The sequence below is a fragment of the Eleutherodactylus coqui genome, chromosome 5 (assembly GCF_035609145.1).
Source record: "Eleutherodactylus coqui strain aEleCoq1 chromosome 5, aEleCoq1.hap1, whole genome shotgun sequence".
NCBI classification, from domain to species: domain Eukaryota; kingdom Metazoa; phylum Chordata; class Amphibia; order Anura; family Eleutherodactylidae; genus Eleutherodactylus; species Eleutherodactylus coqui.
The window spans coordinates 34,117,277-34,143,298 of record NC_089841.1 but is presented as its reverse complement, the minus strand read 5'-3'; the positions used below and the strand labels follow the sequence as shown (position 1 = coordinate 34,143,298).

Genomic DNA, 26,022 nt, shown 5'->3' with positions numbered 1-26,022 from the left:
CTACTCCATCCATCCTGATCCCCACACATCACACACACACAGCTCTACTCCATCCATCCTGATCCCCCACACATCACACACAGCTCTACTCCATCCATCTATCCATCCCGATCCCTTCAGCTCCCCCAGCAGGGATCACAACCAGCACAGCAGAATCCTGCATACACTAAGCAGAGTACCCTCTGGTCATGTGATCCTTGACTCCTCCCCCACATGTGACTGATCACATGGCAATGACATCATCACAGGTCCTGTAAGGAGTTGCTGCTCTGCAAGTGGAAAGCTGAGTATCCCTTCATATCAGGTCAGTGTTAGGGTGGACGATTAACCCCTTTCAGACGCTGAGGGGGAGGGGATGATTAACCTCTTGTGGACTGGCAGAGTTTGGGCCTAAGACTAGTAGTAGCCCAGTAATCTGTCCTTTAGTCTCTGTGAGTCGGGGGCTTAGAGAGAGGGACAATCCTATTACACAGGGACAGACCCCACTGCAGGAGACACCAACCCCCCGGCAGGAGGGTCCGGGACCCGGTGGTCTCCTATGGCTCCATCTATGATCAGCCATCCTCCTTCCATCATTATCTCTGCCATCCGTTAGTTCAGATCTCTTCTGGGGGTGCAGGAATCTAGGACAGCGCCCCCCGGGGGCTCAGCCTGCCTGGGGGTCTCTGTAGAAGAGTCACACCGATGGCTGATGTCGCGCTTGTCAGCAGGTGTTTTGTGATCGTGGGGGGAGATGAAACTTTTTCATGGAGGTCTCTGCATTTTACCTTGATGCGATCGTGAAAACGCCAGACGCATGTGCAGAAGCCGGGGTGGGCTCAGGGAATTTAAAGTCAAAGGTAGCCGAGAGCCCGTAGCAGTGACCAGAGGCGTCGTTGAGCGATTCCTGGTCATGTGATCACCGTTATCCAATGGTATAAAAAGATAGTGACCGACATCAGGACGGTCTCAGACGAGCGGATCGGAATCGCCAGTTCTGCAAGCATTTGATCCGTGGTAATACGCAGATCAATCAGATGCTACGGATTACACAGCTCCCTCATAATAGCGGGTCGGAATCCACTCCCAGAAGCTACATTACGTACGGGCTGCGAGTATCTGTCATCGCTAAGCAACGGCGCAGGAAATATAAACAAACAAAGATGTCCTGCGTATGACCGGCCGTATATGCCCGGCGTTATTCAGACCGCTACCTGTAATACGTAATTTACAAGAAGCCCCGGGAACGCTCGCCTTCCTGCAGTTCCAGGAGCAGCTTGTTGAGCGCCTTCTGTGTGAGACCGCAGCAAGATTACGGAGCCTCACAGAGCGCCACTTCTTACACCCCATCCCTGCTGCTGAGGGCAAGAAATACCCCCACAAAAGCATGGGAGGAAGAGGGATACCCAGTTTTATTGCCCCATGAGCCCATCCCAACCAGCCCCCGTAATTACCCCTGTCTTCGGACAGACCACACAGTTTACATTATTACTTATATCTAAGATTTAGGGAATGCCAAGAAGGGGAGCGGACTCTTTTTAGGGAGTCAATATTTTTTCCTGCACGAGTGAGCAATGGGGCCTGGAGTTTATTCATGGGGGCAGATCCTCAGGAGATACTGAGTAATCCTCAGCAATAAAGCAGAAGAGAATCCTCAGATCTGAATGCAGCATTATGGCCTTCACATGGGAAGAATAGTTGTGTCCCTGCCCATCCCGGTCAGTTCATGATGCCGATCAGCTGCTGTCGCATGAGGTCTCTGCTGTTCGCCTGCCTCTAGAGGAAGCGACATGACCTGTGGGATGGGGCCGGCCAGGATGACATCACATGACTCCCCCTTATCACATGATCATCCAGACTTAGATAATAGACGTCCCTTCCGGCCATCCCACTCCTACCACATACATACGGGACTGGTATGCCTCAACAAAGATGTCCGCTAGGGATCACTCAGCCCACCAATCCTGTGACTTAGATGGATGAATGCATTCTCAACACTAAGGATATAGGGAAGCATATAAAGCATATAGAGGGCTGCATAAGTCCCCATAAAGTAGCCATTTTCATGGAGACACCATCTGTCTGGGCAGCCATATTTGTATATACACTTCACTTCGGTCATCTCATATATCATTACAAAACAAAGTCTGGCCCATTGATTTGTATTGGGACACTCACACCTATGACTCTTTTCATGCGTCTTTTACTCGTGCAAAAAACCCCCCAGATATTAGGATTCAAAAAGACACAGACGCCTTCTGCAACGTGATGCTCCATACTAACCCACTGTACCCTATGCCCATCCACCAATTAATTGCCTAAAAAGCCATTCCTGACCTGAACTCCCATATGAGTGATAATGTGTCTCTGGCATTGAAGAACGCTGTTCGTCGCAGAATGCACGTGATCACAACCATGTGGGCCAGTAAGCAGGCCCAGGGGAGTTACATATCTTTAACAGCATACTGGGTCCATGTCCTGGAGGTGGGGTCCATGTTTTATGGGACCTCAAAGAGTTGTGGGACATTCATCCTTATCTGTGCCCTCTTCTAAAATGAAGATTTTGATAGCACATGTAACAGCTGTAGCTCTGCAGCTGATCCTTGGAGCAGGTCCATGCTTGAGTGTTGTTTACCTGAATTTGTCCTTTCAAAATTTAGGACATTGCTATGTGGGCTACCTTTTGTGTTCAGTGACACCTGTATGCTAGGATTGACCCCCTACACCACTGTACACTATTTTGAACAATTTTTGGGAGGAACACAGTGTTCCCCAATTGTGTGGCTGTTTTCCTATGTAATTTGGAGGCCATTGGCTGCATTTGGGACCTTTTGGAGAGCAAATTAGTGAACCTGATTTTTCCTCCCATTGATTTTTATGGGAGTCGGAATTGACTGTCCTGATTTACAATGATTTTGTTAAATCAGCCCAGGCTGCAGATCAAAGACTCATGCACTGTTTTATCCTGATTTTGAGGAAATGACCAAAAACGGTCTGTGGTGATGATGCAGGGATCAGTATGACCATCCCTGTTGTCTGCTGCTGGAACAGACACTACACGGTCTCAGGGACAATGACATGTTGTCACAGGAGGAGGAAGAAGGGATACCAATCTCGAAATGTTCATGCCAGTACTCTGTGGCCAGGGATTGGTCAGCACCGGTCATGTGTATCAGCATGTACGATAATCCGGCCTTGTTTTAGGAGTGAAATAAAGAGATAACTACATGGTTGATCTGCTGTCTCTGTGTTACTGGCTCCTCCAATGTTTCCACTTATTTTCTCCAGTAAATGTATTTTGTACTTTGGATTTCTGTGTTTTTTATATTGGATCATCTTTCTTCCACTCAGGTCCCCGCAGTATAGGATCCTCTGTTGTCCTTCACTACATAAGAGAATTTCCCTGATCAACCAGTCAAGGATGGAGAAGGACAGGAACAAGATGGCAGAGAGTGTATTAAATCTCAGCCTAGAGATAATCTTCCAGCTTACTGGAGAGGTGAGAGATTCTGATGATGTCACATTACATTATTCTTATCTATGGTAATAACAGATGATGTCACTGGAGAGGTGATGGACTCTGGAAATGTCTGTAGTGATATTTATTACTGTCTCCCCATATACAGGATTACACAGTAGTGAAGAAGACCTCTAGTGATGGCTGTCGGGCCCCTGTGTGTGATGGATGGGGAAGACCCCTGAGCCCAATCACAGGGTCCCCACCTCACCACCTGATACATGATGACATCAATGTACAGAAGATTCTAGAACTCACCAACAAGATGATTGAGCTGCTGACTGGAGAGGTGACGCTGCAGGGAATGCTGGGACATTATACAGTAACAGCACTGGAGGCTTCTGGGTGATGACTGTATATTGTATTGTCAGGTTCCTATAAGGTGTCAGGATGTCGCTGTCTATTTCTCCATGGAGGAATGGGAATATTTAGAAGGACACAAGGATCTGTACAAGGAGGCCATGATGGAGACCCACCAGCCGCTCCCATCACCAGGTAATAGACAGGACTAAATACACGGGGACTTTATTATCTGTATGTAAAGAATGACTTCAGTGTCCGTCTGTGTTTCCTCCAGTTCCATCCAGTAATAGAAGCCCACCCGAGAGATGTCCCCGTCCTCTTCTTCCACAGGACCACCAGGTAGATGGAGATGTCCCTCTGATCTGTAGAAGGCTGTGAAGCTCTTGTCTTCAGTCTTATTAGATGTCTTCTCCTTGTGTGATGAGGCCGGTGGAGATGGCAGGATTACCGCTGTCCAGAGACATTACATGTTGTCTGGATCTTCTCCCAGCTTTCTGGTGGTGGAGACTGCTGGTGGGAATAAGGAGCCAACAGGTTGGATTTATATCTATCTGCTCCTTTATGTCCTCTGAGATAAACAGCGGATGTGTCTGGTAGACGCTGATCTCCTCCACTGAGACAACGTGCAGCATGTGTGCAGCGAATATACATGTGTATGAGGTTCCTGAGGGGTCATTGAGCCGCCATCTAATATCTATGTCCAGCTTCTGCACCTGCAGCTATGTGGCTCAGATAACTACTCCTGTCAGGTCATTTTTGGTCATCATGATGATTAATGATCTTTTAAGGCCATATAAAACCTTTCAGACGACTTCTCCAACAGTCTGCTGACTTTTACAATATTTGTCTCACAGCTTCTGTATCAGGATGAGGATCTGACCAATAATAATACTACAGAGACAAATGTGAGGGGCGATCAGCGATGTAAAGAGGAGATTCCTATAGGTAACCGCCCAGGTGAGTAGTAACCACTAAATACAGCAGAGAGGAGTCACAGATTCTCCTCGGTCAGCGGCTGCTGATAGTTATGTAGATTTATAAGCTCTGTGATCCGTCAGTTTTCGCTGGATGTTTCCCATTCATCCAAAGTACAAACTAAATATGGCTGACGTGATACCGTTATAGGCAATAACACACGATGAGCATCTATAATATGTGTGTAATTATGGGCACCACATCGTAATAATGATGAGATTATCTTCTGTATTGTATCCGTTATTTAGAAAAATAAAAGTTTTCAAATAGAAAATCTGAGTGTAAAATCCATCTGTAGTCCGGATATATAATATATCTATGTGAACGAGGCCGATTCCTTCACCGTTTGCTGCCAGTACTATTGAGAGAAGAGTATCTTCCCAAGATTAGAACTAAGCAACCATTATAATAATAATCTATATTTATATAGCGCCAACATATTCCGCAGCGCTTACAAAACAGGGGAGAACAGATACCAAAACCACAACTACATCTTGTAATCAGTTGATGGAAACAGTAGGGGTGAGGGTCCTGCTCCAACGAGCTTACATACTACAGATAATGGGGTGATACAGAAGGTAAAGGGGCTGGAGATGTGCAAGATATGGCGAGGTGGAGAGTGAGGGATGCTATACACATAGACAATGGTCAGACTTAAGTGGCTGAATCGGTATGACTGCCGAGTAGCGTCTGTACAGGAAGATGAGCCTGGCTGCCGCATTCAGGATGGATTGGAGAGGTAGAGTCTGGCGCGGAGGAGGCTGATCAGCAACGAGTTGTAATAATCGAGCCAAGAGTGGATGAGGGAAATGGTGAGCATTTTTAGCATGTCCATGGTGAGGAAAGGGCAGAATGTTGTGATGTTCTTGAGGTGCAGCTGACATGTTGGGGCGAGAGATTAGATGTAGGGGGTAAAGGAGAGATCGGCGTCAAATATAACCCCAAGACAGCAGGCGCCCTGTCTGTGTGTTATGGTGGTACCACACACTGAGATGGAGATGTCAGGATGAGGTCCGTAAGTAGAGGGCAGAAACACCAGCAGGTCAGGTTTTGAGAGGCTCAGATTTAGGTAGAGAAAGGACATAATATTAGAGACAACGAACAGAAAGTCGGTTGCATTCTGAAGGACTGGTGCTGTGATGTCATGGAAGGAGGTGTATAAATGGGTGTCATCAGCATGGAGATGGTACTGATATCCAAATCTCCTAATGGTTTGTCCATTAGGGGCTGTGTAGATGGAGAAGAGGAGGGGGCCAAGGACTGAGCCCTGGGGGACCCCAACAGCAAGGGCTAGGGGAGGGGCCAAGGACCATGCCCTGGGGGACCCCAACAGCAAGGTAAGGGGAAGGGAGGTAGAACCAGCAAAGGATACACTGAAGGAGTGGTCAGGTAGGTAAAAGAACCATGAAAATAGCAGTGTCCTTTAGGCCGATTGAGCGAGACATGTTGAGTAGGAGTTTTTGTAAATGATATCAAATGCTGCAGAAAGGTCGATGAGGATCAGTAGGGAGTATACGCCACTCAATATGGCTGTTAAGAGATTGTTTGATACTTGTGTAAGGCAAGTTTCTGTCGAGTGTAGAGGGCCATTACCTCCTATTGGACTCCTAGAATCCAGATTGTAGAGACATAGACCTGGATAACAGAAGATTCCTGGAAGCAAATTGTTTTTGGAAGGCAGCACTGGTCCACAGGAGATCAACAAACGAACAGAAGAGATTGCTGATATGTCATCCTTTATTCATAGAAATAGGTCCAGTAGTAAAACAGCATGGCAACATTCCGACGGCTACCGTCTTTGTCAAGGTAGACTGATATATGATTCTATGAAGATGGAGGCTTCACCACAGAAGGGGATAACTGCAAGAAAACAGCCTGGTGGCCAAACATTATAATCTACTGGTCCTCGCTCTGAGATCTACTGTTAGCTTGTGATCTGATTGCTTTTTACTGTCTAATAGCATTTTGCAATGCAACTCGTAATTTATATAGAAATGTTCTAGAATATCAATATGATTTTTACTTATGTTCAAATATAGTAAAATAAGCTTTATTCTTGGCAGATGACGGTACCAGGAGCTCAGAGGGGCGTCTGATATTTGCAGATTTTGAAGCAGATGATGATAGTAGACAAGAAGAACCTGCCATTATCCCTGATATCACCTCTGCCCCTCACAGCAAAGATCGATCATCTGATCCTCTTATAAAGGTTCCATCTTCTGATCCATCACAGACTGATAAGCAGAAGAAAAGACACAGAAGACAAGAACATCAAAGAGCTCACAGAGGGGAGAAGCTGTATTCATGTTCAGAATGTGAGAAATGTTTTACTACAAAAGGATATCTTGTTGTACATCAGAGAATTCACACAGGGGAGAAGCCATTTTCATGTTCAGAATGTGGGAAATGTTTTACTAGGAAAGGATATCTTGTTACACATCAGAGAAGTCACACAGGGGAGAAAGCATTTTCGTGTTCAGATTGTGGGAAATGTTTTACTACCAAATCATATCTTGTTGTACATCAGAGAAATCACACAGGGGCAGAAGCCATTTTCATGTTCAGAATGTGGGAAGTGTTTTAAAATTAAGCGAGATTTTGTTACACATCAGAGAAATCACACAGGGGAGAAGCCGTATTCATGTTCAGAATGTGGGAGATGTTTTACTAGCAAAGGTTATCTTGTTGTACATGAGAGAAGTCACACAGGGGAGAAAGCATTTTCGTGTTCAGATTGTGGGAAATGTTTTACTAGGAAAGGGTATCTTGTTATACATCAGAGAACTCACACAAAGGAGCAACCATTTTCCTGTTCAGAATGTGGCAAATTTTATAATAACAAAGCAAGTCTTGTTATACATGAGAGAACTCATACAGGGGAGAAGTTATATTCTTGTTCAGAATGTGGGAAAAGTTTTTTAAATAAAACAAATCTTGTTAAACATTGGAGAATTCACACAGGAGAGAAACCATTTTCATGTTTAGAATGTGGAAAATGTTTTATTGTTAAAGAGCAACTTGTTAAACATCAGAGACATCACAAAGGTGAGAAGCCATTTTCATGTTCAGAATGTGCCAAATGTTTTATTAGCAAAGCAAATCTTGTTCGACATCAGAGAATTCACACAGGAGAGAAGCCATTTTCATGTTCAGATTGCGGTAAATGTTTTGCTCACAGAGCAAATCTTTTTGCACATCAGAGAATTCACAGAGGGGTGAAGCCATTTTCATGTTCAGAATGCGGGAAGAGTTTTATTAGCAAAGGAGAACTTGTTAGACACCAGAGAACTCACACAGGAGAGAAACCATTTTCATGCACAGAATGTGGGAAGTGTTTCACTCAGAAATCAAAACTTCTTAACCATCTAAGAACTCACACAGACAAGTAACTATTTTTAACCTATGTATTAGACAAATAGTTCACTTTTTCTACAGAATGTTTCTTAAAAAATTGCCACATTACTAATAGACTTTTTCAGGGTATTTTTGGACATTTCTTTTTCAGCAAAAACTGCTGTGGTTGGATGTTCACTGAAGGTCATTAGGGAGTTATTAAATGTGCTGTAAACAGCAGCTTTTATTTTTGCAATCGCAGTAGGGTGTATGTTTTGAATTTCTAAAGGTTAACACCCACTAGTGATACGTTATCTTTGTGATGCGAGAGTGAGTGAAAACAAATGACAATGAAACCAATGATTTTCATTGGTTTCATTCTCATTAGTGATGATTTCACTGTAACCTCGCATCACAAAGAAGAATCTGTGATATCGCCCCTTGTTTTCGATGGGGCCAGCGGCAGCAACACATTGAAAACATAGGGAGTATACTGCGCTCCCCTGACACAGCTATGACAGCTATGGCAAGGCATTCCTTTATCCCCGCTGGGACTGCGAGGATGAAGAAATGCCCTGTTACAGCTGTGGCAGAGGTCCATGATTCTATCCTATTGCTTTCAATGGGGCCGGCACTGCTGCAGCTCCAATAAAAGCAATGCAATGAAGGCTACCACCGTGGCAATGATTTTCAGGGAAGGACTTCAAATATAAGCCCTTTCCTGAAAATCATGGCTAGCTGTTAGCTTTTTTTTTTTTTTTAAAACTTTTTTTTAACGTACCTAGAAGAGCCATATGGCTCTTCTGTCGGGCCCCAGCAGTCTTCTCTTGTGTTCTGGAGGCCGGGGATTGAAAAATCTCGCCTCCAGAAAGTGCTGCCTCTTATTGGCTGAGCACTGTGAACAATCAGAGGTAGTGCCCAGGCAAATGGGGCTGCAGCAGTGGCGGCTCCGTTGAAAACAATGGGGTAGCATTGCAGATCTCTGCCACATCTGTGACAACTGCACCAGGGCATTCCTTTATCCCTGCGGTCCTCGCGGGGATGAAGGAACCCCTGCTGTGTCAGGGGAGAGCAATGTACTCCCTATGCTTTTAATGGGGCTAGCGCAGCTGCTGGCCCCACTGAAAGCAATGGCCAATATCGTAGATTCTTCTTTGTGATGCGAGGTTACAGTGAAAACATCACTAATGAGATCTAAACCATTGAAAATCATTGGTTTCATTATCATGTGTTTTCACTCACTCTCGCATCACAAGGATGTTGATGTAAATTCTTGCCAAGAATCCGCACGTGACTTTGTTGCTGATTTTGGTGCAGATTGTCACAGTGATTTCCACACATTGTATTGCAGTAAGGGCTTGTTCACACAAGCTATATTCTTGCACAGCTATATTCTTGCGCAGTCTTATGTGATGCGCACAAACTCACACGAATACGAAATCTATTATTTTTAACGGATTCATTCCCACTAGTGATTCTTTTCCTCACATCGCTGCAAGGTAAAAGATCTCAGCAGGTTCTATCTCTGGTTGTTCCCTCGGAACGCCTCACCATTGTTTTCGATGGCACCTTAAAAATCCATTGCATGGCGCTCGTAGGCCGTGTGATGTGCATGCAAGTGTGATACAATGTTTTCCAATGAAATCAATGGGAGACACTTGCTTTTTAGTTTCCAAAGATTTTTAATAAAGTAGCATCATTTCGAACATATATCATTTATGCAGCAATAATCCCACACAGGGGGCTTGACCCTTAAACCCGCATACAATATGGAAATCACAATTATACATATTATTCAAATATAGTTTTCCTTTAGTATTCTTTTTTGCCATTAATTTGAAATATATGCAATGCTTGATTTTATAACGAACAACAATAAAAAGGTAATTAAACCCACCTAAGGTCGTTGTTTCTTTTAGATTTCTTTTTATATATTATTATATAGCTAACTCTACTCAACAGGTTTTACACCAGGCCACTCTAGGTCGATGGGGGGGTATGCCGGAATCTTGGAATATCTACTAGCTCTATCCAGTGTCCCCACACCTGCCCATATCATTCTAACGTGCCCGACCCTATAGCGTGTAGCCTTTCGTACAACGCAATCTCCAATATTATATTTATCACGGCTTGAAAAGAAAGGTGTGGTTGTTTTCATCTGGCTGCAATATGAATTCTGGCCGCCATACAGATAATCTGAATCGATATATGCGCCTGATATTTAATATTTAAGAGAATGCAGGTGAAGGATGCGGGAGTGCAAAAAGTACAGAAGGGGGAAAAGGAGTTGAGCCTCCCAAGCAAGGGAGCAGGAGCAATAATGAAATGAGTGGAGATGAGAGGGGGGCTACACCGGGCCCTTCATCTAGGCCCTCCCCTTCCCGCAGTAGTAACCCCCCCCCCCCCCAGTGGCCCCTGGGGCAAAGAGCTATGCTGGTGCAGTTCAGAGTGATGCGAGGAGGGTTTTGTCTGGTGGCACGGATAGGGATTTAAGACAGCAACTCACGGCCGCTCTGAGATGGGGGGGGGGGGGGTTGCCCTTATAGATGGTGAGTAGGTGGATTTAAGTTTTTGGGTTCAACGTTTTGGTCTTTCTGCCTTCCGAGAAAATACGGGAAATTGGTCACTCCCAACAGGGGGGACCAGAAGGAATGCAGTCCGTGGGAAAGTGATGAAACACGCTCTAGGAGGAGTGAGGTGGTTGAACTGCTGCTGAATATGGGCTTCAGGGCACAATAACATCTTTGCTCTGATCCAACCCTTCGGTACCCCGAAGTTCGACATCAGTTTCGTAAGGCCAGAGGGTTTGGAACTCTTCTGGACCAATTACGAGCTCGTGAAGAATCGGCCTGGCTGACGGGATTTCAGGGTCTCCCCCCTGTCCCGCCAGGATGATGTAAAAACGGTGACTGTATTGACTCGTAATGAGTCTCTGTCTTCGCTTGATATTATGACCTGGTTAATTCGTTTTGGAAAAGTTAAGGGTGCCCCGGTGAAAAACCGGGATGAATATGGTATCTGGTCCGGGGCATGGACTTTTCTGGTCCAGCAGAGCCAGGCGGGGAACTCAGTGACCCACATCCCCTCCTCGGCCTATCTGGGTAGGGACAGGATCTCGGTCTTCTACCAGGGACAACCAAAAGTGTGTCACCGATGCGGCGACTCCACCCATTTTAGTGCAGACTTCACTCAGCAGGTGTGCTTCTCATGTGGTGGGGTAGGCCATACAGTCGCATCGTGTAGGGACATACGCTGTCACCTGTGTGGTGTTCTAGGACACTCCTACAGCCGCTGCCTTCATTCTAGTGCCAACACAGCCCCTGAACCCACGGGTAGGCCTTAGAGATGCAGGTTGAGGGTCTGCCAGTGGGGGAGGGGGTTTCGGGGGTACTGGGGTTGAGGGTCCAGTGAAGAACAGCAGTAAGACAGAAAGTCAGATGAGACGCCTGGAAACCAGGAAGGTGGCAAGGGCAAGTGAAACATCTGGGAAAACCATTGGTACGGTCCCTGCCCGTGCCCTTGGGAAAGCTCCTGCTACTGAGGCTCCAGGGGAGAGCGAGTTGGAGGAGGAGAGCAAGAGACTGCAGAGAGAAGTTTTTGGGTGAATAAAGGGGAAGGGGTAAGATAAGAGTCATCCAACCTTAATCACCTTAGATGGCGGCACTCAGTCCGTTGACGCTGGCGACCATTAATGTAGCCAGCATTAAGTCAAATACTGCAAGATTTATGGCTTTTGTTTTTTCAGCCGGGTTGAAGCTGATATTTTATTTTTGCAGGAGACCAGGCTAACAGATTTAGCCAGTCTATATCAGGCAAAGAGGGAGTCGACGAGTGGCCCTTCCTATTGGTCTCTTGTGGCCGAGCAGTATAGCGGAGTGGCGGTTCTTTATAAAACCGCAGATGTCACATGTCAACAGATGATTGAGGTGAAAATGAGGAGGTGTTTGGTCCTGGACGTCCTTGTGGGAGGTCAAGAGCTACGATTGATCAAAATCTACGGTCCTCAAAGTCAATGTGAGTGAAAGAACCTTCTCACAACGATCTTTTTTCAAGCCGGTTGGTAGTCTTTGGTGGGGGCTTCAATAACGTCATGAGGTTCTGCAATAGGGTAGGTACCAAAGACAGACTGGATTATGATAGCATCGCTTTGAATAGAATAGTCAGTAAGGCTCGCCTGGAGGACATCCACATACGGCATGCCCCAGGCAACACGGTGTTCACCTTCCATCGAGGTAGTAGTAGGTCTAGGATAGACAGGTTTTATTTAAAGGAGGAAGCTGTCTCCTCACCTTTATCGGTGGTGGAGGTGGAGTTCTCCGACCACTGTTTAATTATGTTTACTTTGAATGTTACAGATACCCATCGGATGGGTAGAGGTTTATGGAAATTGAATTCGGCCCTCCTGGAAGAAGCGGAGATAAGCAGTCCTTTGAGGAGTTCCTTCAGAGCCAGATTCCGCTCATGGGCCTATGTAACAGTAAGTCAGAGTGGTGGGAGATTTTCAAGAAAAGGGCAGCGAGGTATTTCCGTGAGCTCTCTAACCTCAGATCCTTGTCTTGTTATCGTTTATATCAAGGACTGGGGAGGAAACTCGAGCGGCTTGTCTCGGCGGGGGGCAACCATGAGGGAGTCTCCAGAGGGAAATCCCTGTTAAAAAGGTGCCAGTAGGTACACATCCTTGGTTTTTTAGAGGGATTTTGGAAAATTCCGCTCACCAGACCCCCTACAGAAACTGCAATATGTCAGTAAATAGTAAGATGGTTACAGGACTGATTGATAGTACAGGGTCTCTGAAGAGGTCCAGTTCAGAGATCCTGGAGGTAGTCAGATCCTACCACTCGGGCCTTCTGGCAGGGAAAGATCAAGATCGAGACAGCCTGTCGGCTTTCCTGGCTGAAACCATTCCTGAAGAGAGAGTGACCTCTGGGCTTGACAATTTGACAGAAGCTATAAGACAAGAATTAAAAACAATCACAGAAAATGGCCGTTACTTACTGAATGGTCTGGCACCTTGTATCCACTATGTGTGGGAGTGAACACCAAGCATCCACCCCCCTCATTATCAGGAGGCAGTGTGAGTGGGTGTTTTATCGGTGTCCTGCACAGGTGTTATTGGCTCCTCCATTTGGTAGTCAGCTACCTGCATGCTGAGAGGAGGATGCATCTATATGCACTCCTCAGTCAGTAAGTAACGGCCATTTTCTGTGATTGTTTTTAATTCTTGATTTCCCCTTCTGTGATGCATTTATATTAGTGGAGGGACCCACTACAACACAAGGAACCGTGAAGTGGTTAGTGGGATCATGTATCTTGGCCAACATCCAACCAATGCCTTGCATTTATTATCTATTATTCACGTGCAGTGTGGCTTTAAGACTCCAGGGGGAGCCCAGGGTGGCAGTAACAATGGGGTTCACTGAAGGAAATGCAGGGCAACCCGCCAAATTATCATGGCGTCATTAATAGGTTGCTGGACTACATGGTGAACTACATATATCAGAATGATCTGGCACCTTGCATCCACTATGTGTGGGAGTGTACACCAAGCATCCACCCCCCTCATTCTCAGAAGGCAGTGGGAGTGGTTGTTTTATCGGTGTCCTGCACAGGTGTTATTGGCTCCTCCATTTGGTAGTCAGCTACCTGCATGGTGAGAGGAACAGGCTGAACCTAATTTAGCGAGAAGTTACATATCGCCCAAGGAGACTAGGGGGGTTGGGTATGGTCAATCCTGTGGTGTTTTTAGTAAACACTTTTTTGAAGATTAATCTAGTCAACTTCCGCAATGTGGAAAGGGCTCCTTGGTGGGTAGTTTCCTCTAAGTCATGGTTGTGGCCCTTTCTCCAGGATTGGGTGAGAGGAGGGCAAGTGAAAGACCTACGCACGCCACACGGACATCTCCCTGCTTACGTTACTCCGGCTCTGAACCTTATCTGTCGATGGGGCTTGGGGGCTCTGGAGGTTAAGACTCTGTCGAGGAGGTTCCTTAATAGGAGGGTTCTGACCTCCCGTTTCCAAAAGCCATTGGCCCTCAGGGACTGCCCAGGCCAGGACCTGGAGGGTGGGTTTGTTTTGTTAAATTCAGTGAGGGTCCCTATGAAGTTTTGGGATTTGGCCTGGCGCTCTTTCCATGGAAATCTGTATGTGAAGGACAATCTAAATTATAGGAGCACAGAGGAAAGAAATTGCCCCCGTGAGGAATGTGGCTCTACGGTGGAAACCATGGAGCATTTCCTACTTCAATGTCCCTTCAATACAGAGGTATACAGAAGGGTGGGGATTTCCATCGGCTGGCCCCGGCTGGCTGGACTCTCCTATTCCGAGTGGGCATATGGAGCTTTCATAGTTCTGGGTGGCCGGCATAAATGCACGTTATATTTAGTCAGCCTAGTGGTTAGATATTTCATGTGGCACACAAGGTGTCTAGTTTCAAAGCGTCAGAAAATCCTCCCGGTGGAAGTAGTATGTAGGGGCATTCTTGATGACCTGGGGAAGGTACGTTCTTGGGAGGGCAGCAGGTTGGGAGCGCCAAAGGCATCTCGGTTAGGAAGGGGCCTTTCTTTTGCAGTGCCCTAGCCTGTTTCCCTTTCCGATTCCTGGTGGTGGGCTGGTTTTTCTCACACTAATAGCTTTTTGTTTTTTTTTAGGCACAAAAGGAGAAATAGGGCTTGCAAATGACTGAACCAGGACTCAATGGTAAGACGGTGATGGTAAGAGGGTGAAGGTCATTTTCTTTATATTAAAGAGAATTAAGTGTGTAGCAAGAATTTAATTAAATTATATTGGGAAAAATATATATATATATATATATATGTATATATATAATTTGAGTGTATATATGTATATAATATGCTGTAAACATTAGATTAGTTATTGTGTAATTTAAAAAAAATTGTAAGTAGGTTATAGTATAACTTGGTAGGGAAACAGAAAATTGTATAAATGATGTAAATATTTCATGTTATCTTCTTTTCATGTCTTAAGGTCCCGGCATAGCGTAGGGGGTTTTATGAGGGGAATGTTCTAGGTGGTACTGTTGTTTCATTTCATATGAGGAAAAAATCCAAAGCCAGTTTATTTGTTTTTTTCGGGGGAACGTATTATGCTGGCATTGCTGATTTGTCTGGCATCGAGGATCTTCTGGCACCAGAGAGTCCATGGGCAGTAAGGGAAGATACAGACAGAAAAACTAAAGCAGAAGAGGCAAAGAACAAAAAAGAAGCTCAAGAAAGGTCAAGAGAGGATGAGGAGGTCCTTATTTTTATGTTTTTGTTCAGAAGAAGCAAGCTTCCTGAGCGAACATTGTACGGACTGGAATACACATGTTGTGTTAATTTGTGTTTGATGCTCCAAACTGTGGAGAGAGACAGATTTTTCTTTTGACAATTACTGCTATGTTTCCTAATTTTATAATAAAATAGAGTTCCATCCATCCTGATCCCCACACATCACACATACAGCTTTACTCCATCCATCCTGATCCCCACACATCACACACAGCTCTACTCCATCCATCCTGATCCCCACACATCACACACACAGCTCCATCCATCCTGATCCCCACACATCACACACACAGCTTTACTCCATCCATCCTGATCACACATCACACACAGCTCTACTCCATCCATCCTGATCCCCACACATCACACACACAGCTCTACTCCATCCATCCTGATCCCCACACATCACACACACAGCTCTACTCTATCCATCCTGATCCACACACATCACACACACAGCTTTACCCCATCCATCCTGATCCCCACACATCACACACAGCTCTACTCCATCCATCCTGATCCCCACACATCACACACACAGCTCTACTCCATCCATCCTGATCCCCACGCATCACACACACAGCTCTACTTCATCCATCCTGATCCCCACACATCACACACACAGCTCTACACCATCCATCCTGATCCTCACATATCACACACACAGCTCCACCCCATCCATCCTGATCCCCCACACATTACATACAGCTCTACTCCATCGATCCTGATCCGCACACATCACACACACAGCTCTACTCCATCCATCCTGATCCGCACGCATCACACACACAGCTCTACTCCATCCATCCTGATCCCCACCCATCACACACAGCTCTACTCCATCCATCCTGACCACCACACATCACACACACAGCTCTACTCCATCCATCCTGATCCCCCACACATCACACACAGCTCTACTCCATCCATCCTGATCCCCCACACATCACACACAGCTCTACTCCATCCATCCTGATCCCCACCCATCACACACAGCTCTACTCCATCCATCCTGATCCCCACCCATCACACAGAGATCTACTCCATCCATTCTGATCCCCACACATCACACACAGAGCTCTACTCCATCCATCCTGATCCCCCACACATCACACACACAGCTCTACTCCATCCATCCTGATCCCCACCCATCACACAGCTCTACTCCATCCATCCTGATCCCCCACACATCACACACAGCTCTACTCCATCCATCCTGATCCCCCACACATCACACACACAGCTCTACTCCATCCATCCTGATCCCCCACACATCACACACAGCTCTACTCCATCCATCCTGATCCCCACCCATCACACACAGCTCTACTCCATCCATCCTGACCACCACACATCACACACACAGCTCTACTCCATCCAGCCTGATCCCCCACACATCACACACACAGCTCTACTCCATCCATCCTGATCCCCACACATCACACACACAGCTCTACTCCATCCATCCTGATCCCCACACATCACACACACAGCTCTACTCCATCCATCCTGATCCCCACACATCACACACACAGCTCTACTCCATCCATCCTGAACCCTACCCATCACACACAGCTCTACTCCATCCATCCTGATCCCCACACATCACACATAGAGCTCTATTATGGTAGAGTCTTGTAGACACTGATCACTACCTGGTCATGTGATCAAGCACTCCTCCCACACAGGTGATCACATGACAGTGACATCAGAAGATCTGTAAACACTGGAAGTAATATAGATATATGCCTGTTGTCCAGCATTGCAGGTGGAGGTATGTGTGTCCCCCTCATGTCACATCAGTGAGGAAGGGATATATTAACTCCTTCAGGAGCGAGCAGATTATTAACCCCTTCCGGACTGTCAGAGTTTGGGCCTAAGACTCCTAGTAGCCCAGTAATCTGTCCTTTAGCCTCTATGAGTCGGGGGCTTAGAGAGAGGGACAATCCTATTACATATGGACAGACCCCACTGCAGTTCAAATCTCTTCTGGGGGTGCAGGAATCTAGGATAGGGCCCCCCGGTGGCTCAGCCTGTGGAAGAGTCATTCCGGCGGCTGATGTCGCGCTTGTCAGCGGGCGGTTTGCGATCAGTGGGGGGAGGTGAAACTTTTTCATGGAGGTCTCTGCATTTTACCTTGATGCGATCGTGAAAACACCAGACGCATGCGCAGAAGCCGGGGTGGGCTCAGGGAATTTAAAATCAAAGCTGAGGGCCCGTAGCAGTGACCAGAGGCGTCGTTGAGCGATTCCCGGTCATGTGATCACCGTTATCCAATGGTATAAAAAGATAGTGACCGACATCAGGCCGGTCTCAGACGAGCGGATCGGAATCACCAGTCCCGCAAGCATTTGATCCGTGGTAATACACAGATCAATCAGATGCTACGGATTACACAGCTCCCTCATAATAGCGGGTCGGAATCCACTCCCAGAAGCTACATTACATACGGACTGCGAGTATCTGTCATCGCTAAGCGACGGCGCAGGAAATATAAACAAACAAAGGTGTCCTGCGTATGACCGCCCGTATGAGCCCGGCGTTCTTCAGACCGCTTCCTGTAATACGTAATTAATAGAGATGAGCGAGCACCAAAATGCTCGGGTGCTCGTTACTCGGGACGAAATTATCGCGATGCTCGAGGGTTCGTTTCAAGTAACGAACCCCATTGAAGTCAATGGGCGACCCGAGCATTTTTGTATTTCGCCGATGCTCGCTAAGGTTTTCATGTGTGAAAATCTGGGCAATTCAGGAAAGTGATGGGAACGACACAGCAACGGATAGGGCAGGCGAGGGGCTACATGTTGGGCTGCATCTCAAGTTCACAGGTCCCACTATTAAGCCACAATACCGGCAAGAGTGGGCCCCCCCCCTCCCAACAACTTTTACTTCTGAAAAGCCCTCATTAGCAATGCATACCTTAGCTAAGCACCACACTACCTCCAACAAAGCACAATCACTGCCTGCATGACACTCCACTGACACTTCTCCTGGGTTACATGCTGCCCAACCCCCCCCCCCCCCCCCGCGCGCGCACGACAGTGTCCACAGCGTACACCAAATTGTCCCTGCCCAGCCTTCAGCTGCCCTCATGCCACACCACCCTCATGTCTATTTATAAGTGCGTCTGCCATGACGAGGAACTGCAGGCACACACTGCAGAGGGTTGGCACGGCTAGGCAGCGACCCTCTTTAAAAGGGGTGGGGCGATAGCCCACAATGCTGTACAGAAGCAATGAGAAATATAATCCTGTGCCACCGCCATCAGGAGCTGCACACGTGGGCATAGCAATGGGGAACCTATGTGCCACACACTATTCATTCTGTCAAGGTGTCTGCATGCCCCAGTCAGACCGCAGTTTTTAAGTCGTAGACACAGGCAGGTACAACTCCCTATTGTGAAGTCCCTGTGGACCCACAGCATGGGTGGGTGCCAGGAAGCCACCGGCGGTACATAAAAATATCCCATTGCATTGCCCAACACAGCTGAGGTAGTAATGTTGTGCTTAATGCAGGTGGGCTTCGGCCCACACTGCATGCCCCAGTCTGACTGGGGTTCTTTAGAAGTGGAAACAGATGCATTTATAATTCTCTGTGGACCCACAGCATGGGTGGGTGCCAGGAAGCCACCGGCGGTACATAAATATATCCCATTGCATTGCCCAACACAGCTGAGGTAACGTCAGCTGTAATGCAGGTGGGCTAAAAATTCATTTGATTACACTGTAGGCGAGGGCCCACAAAAATTGCTGTATCAACAGTACTAATGTACATCAGAAAAATTGGCCATGGCCAACCAAGAGGGCAGGTGAAACCCATTAATCGCTTTGGTTAATGTGGCTTAAGTGGTAACTAGGCCTGGAGGCAGCCCAGTTTAACGAAAAATTGGTTCAAGTTAAAGTTTCAACGCTTTTAAGAGCATTGAAACGTATAAAAATTTTTAAGAAAAATTATATGAGTGAGCCTTGTGGCCCTAAGAAAAATTGCCAGTTCGGCGTGATTACGTGAGGTTTCAGGAGGAGGAGCAGGAGGAGGAGGAGGAGGAATATTATACACAGATTGATGAAGCAGAAATGTCCCCGTTTTGGATGGTGAGAGAGAACGATGCTTCCATCCGCGGGTGCAGCCTACGTATTGCTTAGGTATCGCTGCTGTCCGCTGGTGGAGAAGAGAAGTCTGGGGAAATCCAGGCTTTGTTCATCTTGATGAGTGTAAGCCTGTCGGCACTGTCGGTTGACAGGCGGGTACGCTAATCTGTGATGATTCCCCCAGCCGCACTAAACACCCTCTCTGACAGGACGCTAGCCGCAGGACAAGCAAGCACCTCCAGGGCATACAGCGCGAGTTCAGGCCACGTGTCCAGCTTCGACACCCAGTAGTTGTAGGTGGCAGAGGCGTCAGGGAGGACGGTCGTGCGATCGGCTACGTACTCCCTCACCATCCTTTTACAGTGCTCCCGCCGACTCAGCCTTGACTGGGGAGCGGTGACACAGTCTTGCTGGGGAGCCATAAAGCTGTCCAGGGCCTTAAAGACTGTTGTATTGCCTGTGCTGTACATGCTGCTCGATCTCCGCACCTCCCCTGCTACCTGGCCCTCGGAAGTGCGCCTTCTGCCACTAGCGCTGTCGGATGGGAATTTTACCATCAGCTTATCCGCCAGGGTCCTGTGGTATAGCAACACTCTCGAACCCCTTTCCTCTTCGGGAATGAGAGTGGAAAGGTTCTCCTTATACCGTGGGTCGAGCAGTGTGTACACCCAGTAATCCGTAGTGGCCAGAATGCGTGCAACGCAAGGGTCACGAGAAAGGCATCCTAACATGAAGTCAGCCATGTGTGCCAGGGTACCTGTACGCAACACATGGCTGTCTTCACTAGGAAGATCACTTTCAGGATCCTCCTCCTCCTCCTCCTCCTCCTCAGGCCATACACGCTGAAAGGATGACAGGCAAGCAGCATGGGTACCGTCAGCAGTGGGCCAAGCTGTCTCTTCCCCCTCCTCCTCATCCTCCTCATGCTCCTCCTCCTCCTCCTGAACGCGCTGAGATATAGACAGGAGGGTGCTCTGACTATCCAGCGACATACTGTCTTCCCTCGGCTCTGTTTCCGAGCGCAAAGCGTCTGCCTTTATGCTTTGCAGGGAACTTCTCAAGATGCATAGCAGAGGAATGGTGACGCTAATGATTGCAGCATCGCCGCTCACCACCTGGGTAGACTGCTCAAAGTTTCGAAGGACCTGGCAGATGTCTGCCAACCAGGCCCACTCTTCTGAAAAGAATTGAGGAGGCTGACTCCCACTGCGCCGTCCATGTTGGAGTTGGTATTCCACTATAGCTCTACGCTGCTCATAGAGCCTGGCCAACATGTGGAGCGTAGAGTTCCACCGTGTGGGCACGTCGCACAGCAGTCGGTGCACTGGCAGATTAAACCGATGTTGCAGGGTCCGCAGGGTGGCAGCGTCCGTGTGGGACTTGCGGAAATGTGCGCAGAGCCGGCGCACCTTTCCGAGCAGGTCTGACAAGCGTGGGTAGCTTTTCAGAAAGCGCTGAACCACCAAATTAAAGACGTGGGCCAGGCATGGCACGTGCGTGAGGCTGCCGAGCTGCAGAGCCGCCACCAGGTTACGGCCGTTGTCACACACGACCATGCCCGGTTGGAGGCTCAGCGGCGCAAGCCAGCGGTCGGTCTGCTCTGTCAGACCCTGCAGCAGTTCGTGGGCCGTGTGCCTCTTATCTCCTAAGCTGAGTAGTTTCAGCACGGCCTGCTGACGCTTGCCCACCGCTGTGCTGCCACGACGCGCGACACCGACTGCTGGCGACGCGCTGCTGCTGCTGACACATCTTGATTGCGAGACAGAGGTTGCGTTGGAGGAGGAGGAGGAGGAAGAGGGTGGTTTAGTGGAGGAAGCATACACCGCCGCAGATACCACCACCGAGCTGGGGCCCGCAATTCTGGGGTTGGGTAGGACGTGAGCGGTCCCAGGCTCTGACTCTGTCCCAGCCTCCACTAAATTCACCCAATGTGCCGTCAGGGAGATGTAGTGGCCCTGCCCGCCTGTGCTTGTCCACGTGTCCGTTGTTAAGTGGACCTTGGCAGTAACCGCGTTGGTGAGGGCGCGTACAATGTTGCGGGAGACGTGGTCGTGCGGGGCTGGGACGGCACATCCGGAAAAGTGGTGGCGACTGGGAACTGAGTAGCGCGGGGCCGCCGCCGCCATCATACTTTTGAATGACTCCGTTTCCACAACCCTATACGGCAGCATCTCAAGGCTGATAAATTTGGCTATGTGGCCGGTTAATGCTTGAGCATGCGGGTGCGTGGCTGCGTACTTGCGCTTGCACTCAAACACTTGCGCTAGCGACGGCTGGACGGTGCGGTGCGAGACATTGCTGGATTGGGCCGAGGACAGCGGAGGTGAGGGTGTGGGTGCAGGCCAGGAGACGGTAGTGCCTGTGTCCTCAGAGCGGGGTTGGATCTCAGTGGCAGGTTGGGGCACAGGGGGAGAGGCAGCGGTGCAAACCGGAGGCGGTGAACGGCCTTCGTCCCACCTTGTGGGGTGCTTGGCCATCATATGTCTGCGCATGCTGGTGGTGGCTCCCCGGCTGATCTTGGCGCGACAAAGGTTGCACACCACTGTTCGTCGGTCGTCAGGCGTCTCTGTGAAAAACTGCCAGACCTTAGAGCACCTTGGCCTCTGCAGGGTGGCATGGCGCGAGGGGGCGCTTTGGGAAACAGTTGGTGGATTATTCGGTCTGGCCCTGCCTCTACCCCTGGCCACCGCACTGCCTCTTGCAACCTGCCCTGCTGCTGCCCTTGCCTCCCCCTCTGAAGACCTGTCTTGAGTAGGTGTTGCAAACCAGGTGGGGTCAGTCACCTCATCGTCCTGCTGCTCTTCCTCCGAATCCTCTGTGCGCTCCTCCCTCGGACTTACTGCCCTTACTACTACCTCACCGATAGACAACTGTGTCTCATCGTCATCGTCCTCCTCACCCACTGAAAGGTCTTGAGACAGTTGCCGGAAGTCCCCAGCCTCATCCCCCGGACCCCGGGAACTTTCCAATGATTGGGCATCAGTGACGATAAACTCCTCTGGTGGGAGAGGAACCACTGCTGCCCAATCTGAGCAGGGGCCCGAGAACAGTTCCTGGGAGTGTTCCCGCTCCTGAGCATGTGTCATTGTAGTGGAGTGAGGAGGCTGGGAGGAAGGAGGAGCAGCAGACAGAGGATTCGGATTTGCAGCAGTGGACGGCGCAGAACTGTGGGTGGACGATAGGTTGCTCGAACCACTTTCTGCCATCCACGACAGGACCTGCTCACACTGCTCATTTTCTAATAAAGGTCTCCCGCGTGGACCCATTAATTGTGCGATGAATGTGAGGACGCCAGAAACGTGCCTCTCTCGTAATCGCGCAGCAGTCGGCTGCGATACACCTGGATCAGGAGTTCGGCCTGTGCCCACACCCTCACTTGGCCCTCCGCGTCCTCGGCCGCGTCCACGTCCTCTAGGCCTACCCCTACCCCTCAGCATGCTGTATTACCAGTGATTTGATTTCCCAGGCAGGAAATAAATTGGCGCAAGCCTGCTGTTAAATGTAGCTGGCTGCGTATGATTTTTGTTTACGTTCTGCACCCACCACACACGTACCCAGAACGCTGAGGACTGTCAGAGGCAGGCCAAATAGAATGTTTCCCTTTTTTTTGTTAGAGAAAAGGCCCACTGCGTATATTCAATCAATAATATATGTCTTCTGGCCCTGCAAATGTGTCACAGAATTGCAGGGTTGCAGAGTTATTAACTACAGCAGAGCGGTGATTTTTCCCAGGCAGGAAAGAAATTGGCGCAAGCCTGCTGTTAAACGTAGCTGGCTGCGTATGATTTTTGTTTACGTTCTGCACCCACCACACACATACCCAGAACGCTGAGGACTGTCAGAGGCAGGCCAAATAGAATGTTTCCCTTTTTTGGTTAAAGAAAAGGCCCACTGCGTATATTCAATCAATAATATATGTCTTCTGGCCCTGCAAATGTGTCACAGAACTGCAGGGTTGCAGAGTTATTAACTACAGCAGAGCGGTGATTTTTCCCAGGCAGGAAAGAAATTGGCGCAAGCCTGCTGTTAAACGTAGCTGGCTGCGTATGATTTTTGTTTACGTTCTGCACCCACCACACACGTACCCAGAACACTGAGGACTGTCAGAGGCAGGCCAAATAGAATGTTTCCCTTTTTTTGTTAAAGAAAAGGCCCACTGACTGTATTCAATCAATAATATATTTCTTCTGGCCCTGCCTACACAATTCTGTCCCTGTAGTATTACTGCAGGGCGCGATGCTCTGCACAGCCGATTTAAAAAAAAAAAAAAAAAAATGCAACACTGCTTACAGCAGCCTGCACAGTTCTGCACACGGTTAAATGTGGCCCTAAGAAGGACCGTTGGGGTTCTTGCAGCCTACACTCACTCCTAACACTCTCCCTGCTTAACCACCACTTCTGTCCCTGTAGTATTACTGCAGGGCGCAATGCTCTGCACAGCCGATTTTGACAAAAAAAAAAAAGGGCAACACTGCTAACAGCAGCCTCCACACGGATAGATGTGGCCCTAAGAAGGACCGTTGGGGTTCTTGAAGCCTACACTCACTACTAACACTCTCCCTACAGCAGCTCCAACACTATAGCACTGTCCCTCAGCTAACTCACAAGACATCTGAGGCGAGCCGCGGGAGGGGCCGACTTTTATACTCGGGTGACACCTGATCTCCCCAGCCACTCACTGCAGGGGGTGGTATAGGGCTTGAACGTCACAGGGGGAAGTTGTAATGCCTTCCCTGTCTTTCAATTGGCCAGAAAAGCGCGCTAACGTCTCAGAGAGGAAACTGAAAGTAACCCGAACATCGCGTGGTACTCGTTAAGAGTAACGAGCATCCCGAACACGCTAATATTCGCCCGAGCATCAAGCTCGGACGAGTACGTTCGCTCATCTCTAGTAATTAACAAGAAGCCCTGGGAACGCTCGCCTTCCTGCAGTTCCAGGAGCAGCTTGTTGAGCGCCTTCTGTGTGAGACCGCTGCACCTCAGCAAGATTACGGAGCCTCACAGAGCGCCACTTCTTACGCCCCATCCCTGCCGCTGAGGTCACGAAATACCCCCAAAAAAGCATGAGAGGAGGGGGGATACCCGGTTTTATTGCCCCATGAGCCCATCCCAACCAGCCCCCGTAATTACCCCTGTCTTCGGACAGACCACACAGTTTACATTATTACTTCTAAGATTTAGGGAACGCCAAGAAGGGGAGCGGACTCTTTTTAGGGAGTCAATATTTTTTCCTGCACAAGTGAGCAATGGGCCTGGTATTTATTCAGTTGTGCCATTAAAACCAATGGGTGTTCCCTTCATTATAGGCCTAGCCATGTGTCCAGTATATATATTGGGGCCACAATGGGTATGTTTTTGAACACAGGACAAACGGGGATCCAATTTGGGGTGCAAGTCTACATTCATATGTGTGCTGTACAAAAACCCTGTTTTTAGAATGACATAATTGCCAAAAAAAATGGAAATCATAATTTTTTCCTTCTGCTTTGCTTAGATTCAGTCAAGAACTGTGGGGTCAGAATACACGGTACACCCCTAGATGAATTCATCAAGGGGTCTAGTTTTCACAATGGGGTCAGATCCTCAGGGAGATACAGAGTAATCCTCAGCAATAAAGCAGAAGAGAATCCTCAGATCTCAGCATTATAGCATTCACATGGGAAGAATAGTTGTGTCCCTGCCCATCCCGGTCAGTCCATGATGCCGTTCGGCTGCTGCCGCATGAGGTCTCTGCTGTCCGCCTGCCTCTAGAGGAAGCAACATGCTGTGTGGGACGGAACTGCTTATATGGGCATCAAGGATGACATCAGATGACTCCCCCTTATCACATGATCAGCCAGACTTAGATAATAGACGTCCCTTCCAGCCATTCTGCTCCCACTACATACACACAGGACTGGTATGCCTCAACAAAGATGTCTGCTGCGAATCATTCAGCTCACCAATCATGTGACTTAGATGGATAACTGCATTCTCAACACTAAGGATGTAAAGCATATAGGTAGCTGCATAACTCTCCATAAAGTAGTCATTTTCATGGAGACACCATCTGTCTGGGCAGCCATATTTCTATATACACTTAACTCCGGTCATCTCATATATCATTACAAAACATAGTCCGGCCCATTGATTTGTATTGGGACACTCACACCTATGATTCTTTTCACGCGTCTTTTACTCCCGCAAAAAAAAAAAAAAAAAAAAAAGACCGGATATTATTATTCAAGAAGAACACATATTATGGACAATACACTGTCCGTAAGGGGGTATTAGGTAAGGTAAGGAAACCCAAAACACGAGCTTATGTCAATGTACCCCAATATAAAGCTGGTCTAGTTACTCCAATAAACGATATAAAAGTCCGTCATTCATACAAACCGTGAGGCCTAACCGTCTTAAGATGAAATATCCACTGAGTTTCCTTTTGCAACAATATCTGACCAACAATCCCCATGTCTATTGATAATCTCATGTTTATAATGTGGTAAGAACATAAACAACCACAACACAACATGTATGAAGACTTACATGAACTCCCACCACC

At 48.0% G+C, this 26,022-nt stretch overlaps 2 protein-coding genes across 2 annotated transcripts; both read left to right on the top strand.

Annotated features, from left to right (window-relative positions):
- The first annotated feature begins 204 nt into the window (after positions 1-204).
- LOC136629196 (oocyte zinc finger protein XlCOF8.4-like) lies at positions 205-7,487 on the top strand. Its single transcript, XM_066605370.1, has 7 exons — positions 205-304; positions 3,331-3,478; positions 3,606-3,785; positions 3,868-3,991; positions 4,074-4,138; positions 4,654-4,756; positions 6,838-7,487. Exons 2-7 carry the CDS (start codon positions 3,401-3,403, stop codon positions 7,356-7,358), a joined length of 1,071 nt encoding a protein of 356 aa, XP_066461467.1. The 5' UTR covers positions 205-304; positions 3,331-3,400; the 3' UTR covers positions 7,359-7,487.
- On the top strand, positions 7,416-8,163 carry LOC136628735 (gastrula zinc finger protein XlCGF57.1-like). The gene is made up of 3 exons (XM_066604836.1): positions 7,416-7,426; positions 7,473-7,687; positions 7,736-8,163. Exons 1-3 carry the CDS (start codon positions 7,416-7,418, stop codon positions 8,161-8,163), a joined length of 654 nt encoding a protein of 217 aa, XP_066460933.1.
- Positions 8,164-26,022: the final 17,859 nt, after the last annotated feature.